This window comes from Caloenas nicobarica, chromosome 27 (assembly GCF_036013445.1).
Source record: "Caloenas nicobarica isolate bCalNic1 chromosome 27, bCalNic1.hap1, whole genome shotgun sequence".
NCBI lineage: Eukaryota > Metazoa > Chordata > Aves > Columbiformes > Columbidae > Caloenas > Caloenas nicobarica.
This window is the reverse complement of record NC_088271.1, coordinates 3,893,291-3,905,638: the sequence shown is the minus strand read 5'-3', so window position 1 is coordinate 3,905,638 and position 12,348 is coordinate 3,893,291. Positions and strand designations below refer to the sequence as shown.

Sequence of the window (12,348 nt, the reverse complement as noted above, 5' to 3'; positions counted from 1 at the left end):
GTGAAATATCAGTGGAGTCTTTCTCAATATTAAATCTGTGCTCACTGAAATACGCCATCATTTACAGCAGCAATTGATTTTTTCCCTCTCTTTAAGGATTCAGTCCAAATAGCTTTCTTGGCAGGGCTTGAAATTTCTGCCAAAACTATTACAGGTTTGTAAAAATATATATTAGGGGAGGAATATTTTAAAATATCTCATAGAGAAACAAATAAATATATTTCGTGTCCTACTCTGAAAAGGAATGATTTGTGCACTCCCTTGTGCAATTAATCTTTCCCCTTTCCCTTCCTCCCCTTTCTTACAGCGACTGTGAATAAATTCAGCCTTAGGTTGTGTGGGATCCGCAGCTGCTGCACGAGTGCGAGGTGCAGGTTTGGTTTTAAGTCGAGCTATAGGAAGGAATCTCTTCAGCTTTCTTTGCATGGCTGAAGTTCGTACCAGGCCATGCCAATTCCCGTCCTTTACGATTTCTTCTGCATATGGTTAGTCCAAAGGCCTGACCTCAGCCATTTGCTGGAGGCTTTTTTGGTGATACTTTAGTTTTTTGTCTTGCCTCTGTATGAAAGGTTGCAATTCTTGCGGGGATTAAGCTGCATGTACATGGTTAAGCAGCTGATGTCTCTATGATGCACTTTCTCATTGAGGCACTTGAGCATTTCAGAAACACCAGTGAATTCATTTTCATATATTGTAATATCCGTTAGTTGTTCAGCGTTTGGAGAAAACCGATAATGATTTTAAAGGAAATCTATGGAAGCTCTGGGAAAATAACTGAGGTCTTTGCTCATTTCCAGAGTCTCTTAGCTAGACAGTGGATGTTCTCTTTTCATGGGAAATAAGGAGTTTGAAAGTGATTATTGTACAGAGCAGGAGTAGCACAGCACAGACAGTTAATTCCTATTGCCCGAAGCCTGGAAGTGTCAGCAGTGTGTTAAATTGTGCTCCGAACTCTTGTACAATTTTAACAGTTGATGCTTGAATAAATGGGCCAAAAATGCTGATATCCCTTTGGAGACAAGAGATAAGTGACACGGACAGATTCGAGATCCTTAGAGTGGCAGAGGAACAATGGACTCTGTTCTAGCTGAATAGATTCCAAATCATACGCTCAGACTACATGTTAAGAGCTCTTTAACTATTAGCACAGGAGGCAGAAACTTATTTTCAGCACCATCGCAGGAATCGTCACTAGAACCAGACTATTTCCTGTGCAGTTTTTGAGGGGTGTAGTGCTCAGCGTGGCTGTTAGCAAATATTCGAGTTTCTTAATGCAATGTAGCAATTAAATACCGCAGAATTCATTAGTTTTCTCCATCCTGCTGTCTGGATTGCCTCTCACAAGTGTCTTACAGTTCATCTTGAAACAGAAAATATCATCTGTGTGGACGGCCCTGGATGCTCAAGGCAATTTAGCTCCAGTGTATGGTCCTACGTCCGTGGTTTGATTTCACACCAACACCCCTTCCCCTCAAAGAAATTGTATACCTGCAACTTTACTGAACTCCGTAATGTATTTTAAGTTATCTCTAGACAAACAAGCTTTTGAAACCTTGAAAAAAACCATTTTCACGCTACAGTTTTCCATGTGCGGTCGCTCAGTTGCTTGTGCCTTTCTTGTTCGGCGGCATTCACGTGGATTTGTGCATAACGATTCCTGTCCTTTCTGAAGGATTTGCGACAGCCAGGGAGGGCCTTGGAATTCTGCCTCACTTCTTCCTGGCTTCTGATTTTATAGATTCACTTGCAAACTAGTTTGTTTCTCTTAATGCAAAAAACTTTTAAACAAAGTTCTACATGCCAGCTGCTGTCAAGTTACCCATTTAGAAGTCAATAAAGCTGGTGAATAGCATTTGTTTTGTTGTTGGGTAGAGAATTCTCCGAGTGTATAGAGAGTAAATATGATCTGGTTTTGTGCAACTGGGGAAAAATCCAATTTGCCTTTCATTCAATATGTTTGTTTCTCTAAGGAAATTCAATATTCCTTTCTCTGTGGTAGAACAAACCCGTTTATCGGAGGGACTGCCTACACCAGTACAACAATAACTATTTGGGCTGGACTGGTTCCCATTTTTATAAATTAGTGTAAATAAAGTCGTCAGACCAGGCTTCTGGGAAATGCCGAGGCTGAGATACCCCTGGAAGATTTCAGCAGGGGTTTCAGCCGTTTGTCTTCTTGGAGGATCAGTCACCTTCTCTTTGCAAACCCTCCCTCCTGCGGATGCCTCGTTGTGGTGTGGTGGTTTATCTGCTGCTCTGTTCCCGAGGTTTGGCCGGTCGGCTTTGGTCTGGTCCTTAACGGAGGAGTCTGAGTGGGTTGGGATTGGTGAAGCATCACTATTAGTCCTTGTCTTTTGTTGTCTTCAGCCCCCTTCCCCATCGTGTTAGTGGGAAGATGCCCTTTTACAGGAGAGTCAGCTAGTCATAGGCAGCATCTGCAGGTGAAAAACAATCTCTTATGAAATAAATGGAGCGCTGGCATCTGTCGGTGGAGCATCTATTATTGACTTCCCTTTGAGTGAACCGATAACTTCATTCATGAAGTGGGAGAAGGGTGGAGCAAAGGGAACATAGATCAGCGGCGATGGAATAAGGCAAGACGAGAAGGCGTCTCCCGTCCTGACCTCGGGACCCTCGCTCCGCGGCCAGTGGGAATGTTAATTACTGCTGTAAAATCAGAGCGCGTGGATCCTTTAGCAGAGTTACGTTGGCAGGATGGATGGAGAAGACTCTTATGGCTTGTTACTGCCTCTGGTAAAAATATTGAGACGTCTGCCTGTTCAAGAAGTGTTTTTGTTGTCACAGCCCTGCAACACCATGTGGATAAGACGAATGACGGGAATCGAGGAGAAACAAGGGCAAATGGAGCGAGCGTTAGGAAAGGAGATCTCGGTAACCAGAGCTGGCGTGGCGTCTGTGACAGGCTCAGGTCAATGCTCTGCTCGATTGATGCTTCACAGGCATGTTTTTAAAAGGCCTTGCAGTAGAAATCTTTGGGCAGTAATGATTCAGGTATCTGCGTTCAATTCTTCATTTCCCAGGGCTGTTGAATGTGTTGACGCGCAGACAAGAGCTATGTTTGCAAATAGAGGGAGCAGTAAATGGGGCTGGTCCAGAGGTTTACAGCAGGCTACTGATACAGAACATCATCTCCAAACTTTCTTGACTGCACCCCCAAACAACAAAAAAAATTTGGGCAGACCTCCCAATATATTTATTTATCAAATCTGTACGTGTATAACTGTGCTAATATATTGTGTACATTGTAAAATACACACAAAAATAGAAATTTTTTAAAGGATGAGATAAAGACAAAAATACTATTTTAAAGATTTATTTTATTTATGGTTTTGCACACCCCACTTTGGAGACTGCTGATACGGAAAACTTGAAATACCGAGTCAGGGCAAATGTCAATATGGCATGTTTTCTGGCACACTGTCTGGTTTCTTGAGGGTTTAGATATTTTTTCCTCCGGGCGACATTCATTTTGGCACCTTTCTGCTCCAGTCAAGAATGAAGTAGCCCATAGAAATGACACAAGTCTTATTTCTAAGCTGGGCTTCTCCAAGTCAGTGCTGAGGTACAGCTGAATATGTCTGCAGCTTCCAGTCTGCCTGTTCGAAGGAAAGGATAACACTGTAATGTCATATGTTAGCCCGGCGTTGGAGCTTTTTGATGAAAGGAGAAAAATATTAAATGCTCAGAAATCATAGAATAATTTGGGTTGAAGGGACCTTCAAAGCTTATTGGGTCTGTGAGCAGGGACATCTGCACCAGCTCAGGTTGCTCAGAGCCCCGTCCAGCCTGGCCTGGGATGTCTCCAGGGATGGTTCAGCCACCACCTCTCTGGCCAACCTGGGCCAGGCTCTCACCACCCTCAGGGCCAACAATTCCTTCCTCACGTCTTTAGGAATCTTGGCGTATGAAGCTAAACATTGCTTATTTCTTGAAACAGGTGACTGCAAAGCAAAGGCCCGTCCCCCGAAAGTAAAAAGTGAGAGGAAGAAGAAGCACCTTTTCCATCAACACCAACACCACCTGCCAGCACCGCAGCCTCCCCCGCTGCCCCCGCAGCAGCTGGCAGAGGACGAGGCGCCAGCGGCGCGGCCACCGGTGCCCCCAGCAGCCCCCGCATCCTCCGCAGCACAAAAGAACCTGCCCCCAGCGCCCCTGAACGTCGTCCAGCCCTCGGAGGCGCCGGTTGAAGATGACGACTTCAAATCTCGGCCCATCATTCCCATGCTTTACGTGGTTCCGCGGACCAAAAAGGTGGCGTTTGACAAGGAGCGCATGTCCTGCCAGCAGGCCTTCGAGCAGTTCGCCACGCAGAAGAGTCCCAGCTGGCAGGAGCAGACGGTCCCGATGGAAATCCCAGTGAAGGATGAGGAGAACGCAGAAGCAGAAAATACAGAGGTCGCTACAGAGGTCAGTGATTCACAGGTATGAGTGAGCAAGGAGGTGACGATAAGATTTGGTGGGTTTAAGCAATGACTTGAGGACCAAACTTGGAAGGAGTCCTGAGTTGTGCCAGGGCCTCCAGGGGAATAGCGCTGTGCTGGGGAGCCATAGGGTGCTCTTACAGGAAAAGATCGATTATTTTCTCAGAGTTCAGTCCATGGTTCAGTCCATCGTTGCACTGATGCTGGCTGATTCATCAAACTTGTCATTGTTGTCAAAATATTGCTGAGAACTGCGAGCCCCTGTGATTAGGATGCATGCGGTATTTACAATATTGGATGGCACGCAGGGCAGTGGGTACAGTACAAGATAAATAATACACTTGTCATAAAATGCACTGTAATGTTCTGATAACTGTTTCTGGTCCGGTATGCTCTGTATGTACTTTTCGTGCCAGAGTTCCTCGCTGTTTATGTGATTGACCAGGTTTTTTGTGAGCTAATGGAATTGGCAGGCTTGAAGCTATTCTGATTTTAACAGAACACTGCAGTTTACCTTTACCTGACGTCTTAAGAGATAACATTGGCTTTATCTGTTGCAGTAATTGGCTTGGGAGCCTTAATTGATTGCAGCCAAAAGGCAGTGAAGTTTGCTCTGTGAATTCAACAAGTCTCTATGACAAGGATTTTTTGCCTTTGTTGCCCTGCCCTTTGCTTCCTTGTGTATTCTGGGGTTCCCATGGAGCTCGTTCTGGTTTGTTACAGACTGCTGCTGCTTTTTCAAAAATGAAGATGAAGATAAAAAAGAGTCGTCGTCACCCACTGGGCAAACCACCAGCCCGCTCCCCGCTGTCAGTGGTTAAACAGGAGACCTCGAGTGATGAGGGTGAGTGCGCGAGCATCAGGAGCGTTTGTATGTCTTGTCTGATCTGAAAAACTGCTGAAGCCGTTAATGTAACTAGATGGCCGCAAACTTTTTGTGTTACACTTAAATGATAGAAAGCGCAGCATGTTCCCATTTTGATAACCCAGCTGGAAACCCAATTCATCCGTGGTGTCCCTTCTCACCTCCCACCCTCTTTCTCTGTCAAGAAAAATATTTTGCTGGCTGCAGAATGAGGCAGCATTTTGGGCAAAGGGGAGAAAAAAATAGTTCACAGAAAATAACATCTCGAAATAAAAGCTCCTTCTTAGATATTGCATTAAAGTGAGAGGTGTTCGCCTGAGAGCGTGGTGGAGGTTAGGTCTGCTGTTATATGGATGAGGAAAGTTAATTCTAGTTCTAACTTTTTGGTTGACTTTTTAGTTTATGTGAGTGTTGGGGATCAGTTTTTCTTGGCAGATCCAGCAGTGAGAATTAGAAAGTCTCTCAGTGCTTAACTGTACATCACCGATTTTTCTTTTTGCACATTCCAGTTGCTGTGAATGCCGTAACAGTCTGGACCAAGAAAAAAAAAAGTCTCTTACCTCTCTCTCTGCTGTTGTGCGGTGTAATTTACCACTTCTGGGTCTTACCCACATTATAAAGTACTCAGAAAATAGAAAAGTCCCCAATAAGAAGCTTTTGCATGGTGGGACAGGTACCTGAGGGTGTAGTTGGCTGTCCTGCTTTCAAGGTACTTACAACCTCATATTCCAAAGGACAACATCTTTCCTGTTCGCTCTCCTTCAGAGAATATATCCACTGATTTTAGAGGAACCTTGTGTGGAAGGGGATATTGTGTACATGCACAGCTCGTTTCCGTACCAAGGCTGAAGCATTTGATGTCTTGCATATGCAAAACGTGAAGCCTTGAAAGGCAGTTGAGACTATTTATCTGGTTTGGTGTGAGACCTCGCAACAAACTTTGCGCTGAAGGATCCTCGTTAGACAGATTCTTTTTGCCGTTTTGACTTTTTGGGTGGTGCGCGGGGCCTTTGGCTGCCTCGGGAGCAGCTTCCGCTGCTGTTTCCTGGGGACCGGCTGGTGTGTAAGGACAATCTGGAGGCTGCCATGAGGAGGAGCGAGCATGTCAATTAAGGGAAAGTATATGCAAACCTCCAATTCAGTTGAGACAAATCATTAGCCTTTGCCACTTGGGTATAATTCGCTTGAAATGTAGGAGCTGTCCTGGATGCTACATCTCACCAAGGGTCCGTCCTGGGATTACTGAAGGCGATAACATACAACAGTCATTTCCTTTTTTCTCTCAGCTCTGGATTATGACAGGGGTTTCATTGATTTCACCAGTATCAGAAATCCTTGCTGTCTCCTCATGTGCCTTGACTAGAATTTGGAGAAGCATGTGGTTTGGTTTTTAGCTCATGTCTTAAAATGTCATTAAAGCTGCTTGATTTCTTCAAAAGGTGAGGCTTGAGCTCTGCTTCGAAAGTAAAGATGTTGAAAGTATCGATCTGCATATCCCAGGGCACTGGTGGTTTTAGATTTTGCCTGTGCCTTACACGAGGTGTGGCCACGTGTAGCTGGAGTTGGAACTGCAGAACACGTCCTTGTCCTGTCTCCCTTTCCAGCAGAGTGCTGGGCAGTGGTGTGGAAAAAGCTGTGATAGCCTTTGGATACCAATATTCAAATAATATTGTAAGAAAAGCCACTTTGGGGGAAGTAACAGAAATACACAGACAGCATTCATCATCTCAAAAAAAGGACTGATCAATTAAACACAACAAAATTTCCCACTTTGTCTGGCAAAATATATCAGATTAGTTGGGGAGAACTTTTATAATCTGAGATGTAAACTTAGCCATTAGTGCTTTACTACAAGTTCCTTTTATCCTTTCTGGCAACTAAGTGTCTGAAAATCTTCAAAGGGGGGTAGGAATGGGGAGGAGGCTCAGACTTGTTGAGAACAGAACATCAGCTGCATATTTCCAGTAATTAACAGTGAAGCACTGAACAGTTTGGTCTGATGTGCTGAGCTCTGGGGATAATGTTCTAGAAGATGTTTTTGAGTTCCCTTGGCCCAAGCTGTTCTTTCGGAAACTTTGCAGATTGGCAACACGACGAGTGGTTTACACTTAGTCTTGCATGGAAAATTTCTTTCTTTAACACTTAGAGTGACTCAAAAGTCCTTAATGAGGAATGGTAAGAAACCTGGACCCCCAACGAACACCAATGGATTCCATGGTGGTTTAATCGTAAAATGCCAAGAGCCCTTTACAGGTTTTGTAAAAACAAAGAATTAGCAAACTAATTAGCCCCAGCAGTACCTATCGGAGCTCTGGCAGGAGAAGAGGTGGTGGGGAATGCGAATTGAAGGCTTAGCGGTGCGCGCTTGACAGAAGTGGCTGTGCAGCAGCTGCGGAAAACGAAAACTTGGACCCGGGGTATCTCACGGCCAAGATTTGTGTTTGCAGAAACAGGTACAGGATGCGCTTTGGTAGGTGGGAAAACCAGCCTTGCTGCTGACTGGTGGGAACTGGGAGCTGGCTGCACCGAACCAGCACGGGCTGTGCACGCGTCTTCAGCCGCTCCCAGCTGCAGAAAGGAAAAGGAGATTTCCTCGTACTTGCGTCATGTGTTTGGAACTTGGCTTCATTAAAAAGCTGGGTTAGGTTTCCACCGCTAGAAAGTGGAGAGAGTTATGAAGGCAGTAAATCGGGATTCTCTTCCTTCTTCCTCGTGGCCAGTTCCATCAGGTCATCGGGGTCTCTCTATCTCCTCTATCGTACCCATCAAGTGGAGATTATTTCCATTAAAGCAAGTCTTTGAGGCACACACGTATGAAGAACCACGGACAAGTTGAATCTTCTTATTTATTGAACTTCTTGTGTCATTGAAACTGTTTAACCCGACCTTGCTGCGTTTTGTCTCTACTCTCTGCTGACTGTTTGGCCTCTACTGACTGTCCATTGTTTGGGGATTTTTTTTTTCTTCCTAGAAACATTTCCATTTTCTGGGGAGGAAGATATGAGTGACCCAGAGGCTCTGAAATCTTTACTTTCCCTCCAGTGGAAGAATAAAGCGCATAATTTCCCAGCTGAAAGAAAATTCAACGCAGCCGCTGCGCTGAGCGAGCCGTACTGCGCTGTCTGTACCCTGTTCTACCCCTACAACCAGGTAATTCCTCCTGCTGCTCAGCTGGCGGCTGCTCTGCGAGTTCCGATGCAGACCTTTAGAATAAAGAAAAGACACACACAGATTTGCACACCAAAGAAGGCTGTTTGGATTTAGCAGAGGCGGTGGATGGAGCCTTTTTTCTCTTTCCTGGCTCCTCTGGCTTTCCCAGCTTTCATTTTATTTAATTTTTTTAAAGAGCTTTGCACTGCAAACACTATTTCATGCAGAGAAACGGGGCTGTATTGGGCACGTGATCGCTCTTGTTTGAAGCCCGGACTTCTGCATATATGCAAACAAGCAACAAAACAAAAATGCACTGAGTAACCACATACATTATTTCTTGGAAACTACCAATATGCTTTGGGATACGTTATGAGCAGAAAGGCAAAATTTATCAGATGAATTAGTCATTGGCCCAGTTGTGTATTGATTTGTTCTTGCGTGCTCATAGAGCCAAATCTGCCTTTGTGTGTCCACTAGGAATATGGGCCTTGGATGCATTTAGATGTGTTGGAAGCTTTTTCTGAGAAGAGCAGAACCCATCGCCTTCTTCAATAAAATCTCTTGATTTATTATACAGACCAAAAAATATAATATCTGTTCTGATTGCTGGATGTTGCTGTATAATGGTTGTGAGGAAAGCTGGGTGCAGCTGGGCTGTTTCCATCCACTGTTTTTCACTCTGGTCTGCTACCAGAAACCTTGAAATGTCCTTCAGGGTAAATTCTTGTGGAAAGAGGGAAGGATGCCAAAAGGATGAGAGAGCGGGAGGGGAGGTCTTGCTTTTATTAATATTGTTTTTCCTTCGTGACTCCAGCTGCAATTTAGGAATTTAGCTTTTTACAGAAGAAAAACAGGGAAAGCTTCTCATTATTCTAATGCTGCTTTGAGCCTTCAAAATAAATTACAGATCCCAGCACAGGCATAAGGAAGAGAGAGAGGAGCAAAAGAGAGGGCTGGGGGGGGTGGATTTAAAGTTCATTATTTGTTTGCACGGGGAGTGCTCTGACTTCAAGTGGAAACTGTGACCATGGAAGGGGCGATTCCATCTGACGATATTTTCTCTCTAAGTCCTTACAGATGGATAAGGAAGCTGTCCCGGCCTCGGGAGGGGAGCCCAGCTCTTTCGTCCACCTTTCCAAGTGCGGACAGAAGACCAAGCCCCTGATCCCCGAGATGTGCTTTACCTCAAGTGGAGAGAACACAGAGCCCCTTCCTTCCAATTCCTACCTTGGGGAGGATGGAACCAGCCCCTTGATATCCTGTGCCAAATGCTGCCTGCAGGTTCATGCTAGTGAGTGTTTCCTCCTTCACCAAAGCCTTTCGGGTATTGAGAAACTTGGAAGTTTCTTTGTATGTCGCCTATATTCAAATTTCTCCTTGTTGTGCTTGCTGTACCTGTCGCTCCCACTTTTCCCTTTTCTGGCCCTAGTATGCATGTATATTCGAGTCCATCTTGGCAGTCACTGATCTTAAAAACACACACAAATATTCTTTTTACTGGTTGTTTCTTGGCTGATTCTTCCATCTCACAGCAAAGACTCTTTTGTTATCTTTCATTTTTTGGTAATAAAGCAGAAATCACAAAGCTGATCTCACTCTTTTCTCTTGCTCAAATATTGCTCTGCTGGGTAAGGCTGTATTGTTCTTGCCTGCAGCAGAGATTATGGACTCGTTTCCGAGATATATTTTATTAGCATCTGTGTTACTCTTTGTAGGAATGGCATTTGATTACAAAAAGGAACATATGTCTGTTTGTTTCCCTGATAGTCAGGTCTAAAAGAAGATCTGCTTAATCCTGGTAGAGTGTACCTTCACCGTCGATTGTATGACATCTAGTTAACATTTGCGCTCCTGCTCGGAGATGTGACGAGTTACCGCTCAGCTCTTTGATCTTGACAGATGGGGAATCTTATTTGACTTGCATCAGCTGGAATCACTTGCGTTGTTCCAGTCTTACAGTCCTCGGGTCACCGTGCAGCTCAGCAGGACTGTCACCTGGGGAGAACTAAAACGCAACTTTTATTTCTGCCCTGTGTCCGTTGTTACGGTCACTTCTGGCTAATAAGAGCGTGTGATGCAGAGTGAGCGTGAGGTTGAAGACGGATTTCGTGTTCTCCGCAGCGATCGGGACAGAGTTGCTGCATCTTGTACATCCATATGTCTTCAGTAGTCCAGTCTATCAAAATGGTTTCAGCGGCCAAATTCTATTTGGGGACGGAGGGATGTGGGCGAGGTGATGTTAATCTGCAGTCTCAGAGCGCAGAGAAATTCTCTTTTCTATTCCACCTGTGGTCTACCCTTGAGGGTAGAAGTTAAATCCAGTCTGATGTGGTCTCCAGCATCTTGTTTCCTTGTCGCTGTTTGTACTTCTAGACCGCGATATCCCTTTGACTTTGCGGAGAATCCATTTGCTTTTCTTCCAGGATTGTTTGGCTGATCTGGCCACACGCTGCAGGACCAGCTGCAGTCGGTTGTCCTCGAGAGGTGCCCTCGCCCAGCCGCACCAGGGCCGCAGAGAGAAGGAGCTTTTGGGAAGGTTTCTGGGCTTTTAAGGTGTTGACAAAATCCATAAAAAGAGCATACTTTTATTTATCCATTAGGACCTTTGTTACGGGACAGTCTAGTGCTCAGTAAGCAGGACTGTTTTTCCCCTCAGATCCCATAGCCCAGCCACCTGTGGTCCTGAACCAAGAAATCAATGCTGAAATTTCAGCATTTCACCTTTTTTTGCTCCAGCAGGATTTCAGTCAAGGGTCTCTGGGGTTTTTTTTTCAGCTCAGTTTCCAGATCAGGTTTTTAGACCCAGTTTTCTAGGACAGGGTTGAATCTGCTTTCTCGACTTGCCATATGATGAAAAGAGATTTCAGATGTGGAAGACAGCTGTGGATCTATATTATCGACTTTTTTTGACATCATGTTTATCTGGTTAAGTGGATGATTTTTATAAATCAGGTTGTTGCGGCAATCTCAGTGCTTTCTGAATAACTTCTTTTAATTCAGTAATTTGAGCTTGTCATTCCCACTTGAAACGCTCTGTTCTGTTTTGTTAGGACAGGTGAAGGCCATGGGATGAGTTTGTTATTAGGATGCTGGCTGGCAGTTTGTGTTTAATTAAGCTTATGGGAATCGTGTACATCTACTTTTTCAAAACTCCTTTGTTTTTTCCCCATTGTCTTCAGTGGCAAACCTCGGTGCCTTTTACAGAATTTTAAGGGCTTTTTTGGTCTTATTTCTTTGTCTTTATAATGGGTATAATACCTGCATGCTGCAAAGTATGTAGGAGGGTTTGGTGCTTGCATATTGGAGTCATTGGTGCTCTGTAAAATCATATATTTCTAGCGCTTCATATAACCAGAAATCAGTATTAGTTTAAATACTGTTAAATATGTGAAATGCATGTATTTAATTACAGTTCTTTCTCATAATACCACTTAGCAAAGCCAGCTGCTTCAGTGATGCTCACGTTCCGTGCTCTCCGCTGTTGTGACGTGTGGGCGCATTCCCGCAGTAGCAGCATCGCTTCTGAGTCCAGTTCTTGCCTGGAGGATCAAGTGCTGCTGTTGTAGTCCTTGCAAAAAAAAAAAAAAAAAAAAAAAGAAAAGAAAACTAAAGAGAAGTTGTTTTCTTTCAGGCTGTTACGGAATTCGTCCAGACTTGGTGAATGAAAGCTGGTCTTGCTCACGGTGCTCAGCCAACGCGTGGGCAGCGGTAAGTGTCTGCGCATCGAGACAATAAGTGATTAATTGTGGGAGTGAATTAGATACAGAGGTGGGTGGTGGGAGGGTACAGTTTGCCTTTGCATCCCAGATGTGGTGTCACCATTCAGTTTGGGGAAAGGCAGGCAGGCTCGCAGGGCTTTTTTGGTCCAGTTCTGAAGGTGTTTTGTTC

The 12,348-nt window shown here is 44.6% G+C and overlaps 1 protein-coding gene across 5 annotated transcripts in view; it reads left to right on the top strand.

The window, feature by feature from the left end:
* KDM4B (lysine demethylase 4B) overlaps positions 1-12,348 on the top strand; it is a 79,461-nt gene that overhangs the window by 55,080 nt on the left and 12,033 nt on the right. For 4 of the 5 annotated variants that reach the window (XM_065652359.1, XM_065652355.1, XM_065652354.1 and 1 more), the window contains 5 exons: positions 3,959-4,443; positions 5,166-5,286; positions 8,279-8,457; positions 9,529-9,751; positions 12,092-12,168. In XM_065652359.1, coding sequence (XP_065508431.1) covers positions 3,959-4,443; positions 5,166-5,286; positions 8,279-8,457; positions 9,529-9,751; positions 12,092-12,168 — 1,085 coding nt within the window. The remainder of the gene's footprint in view (positions 1-3,958; positions 4,444-5,165; positions 5,287-8,278; positions 8,458-9,528; positions 9,752-12,091; positions 12,169-12,348) is intronic. The other variant, XM_065652356.1, reaches the window with a different exon arrangement.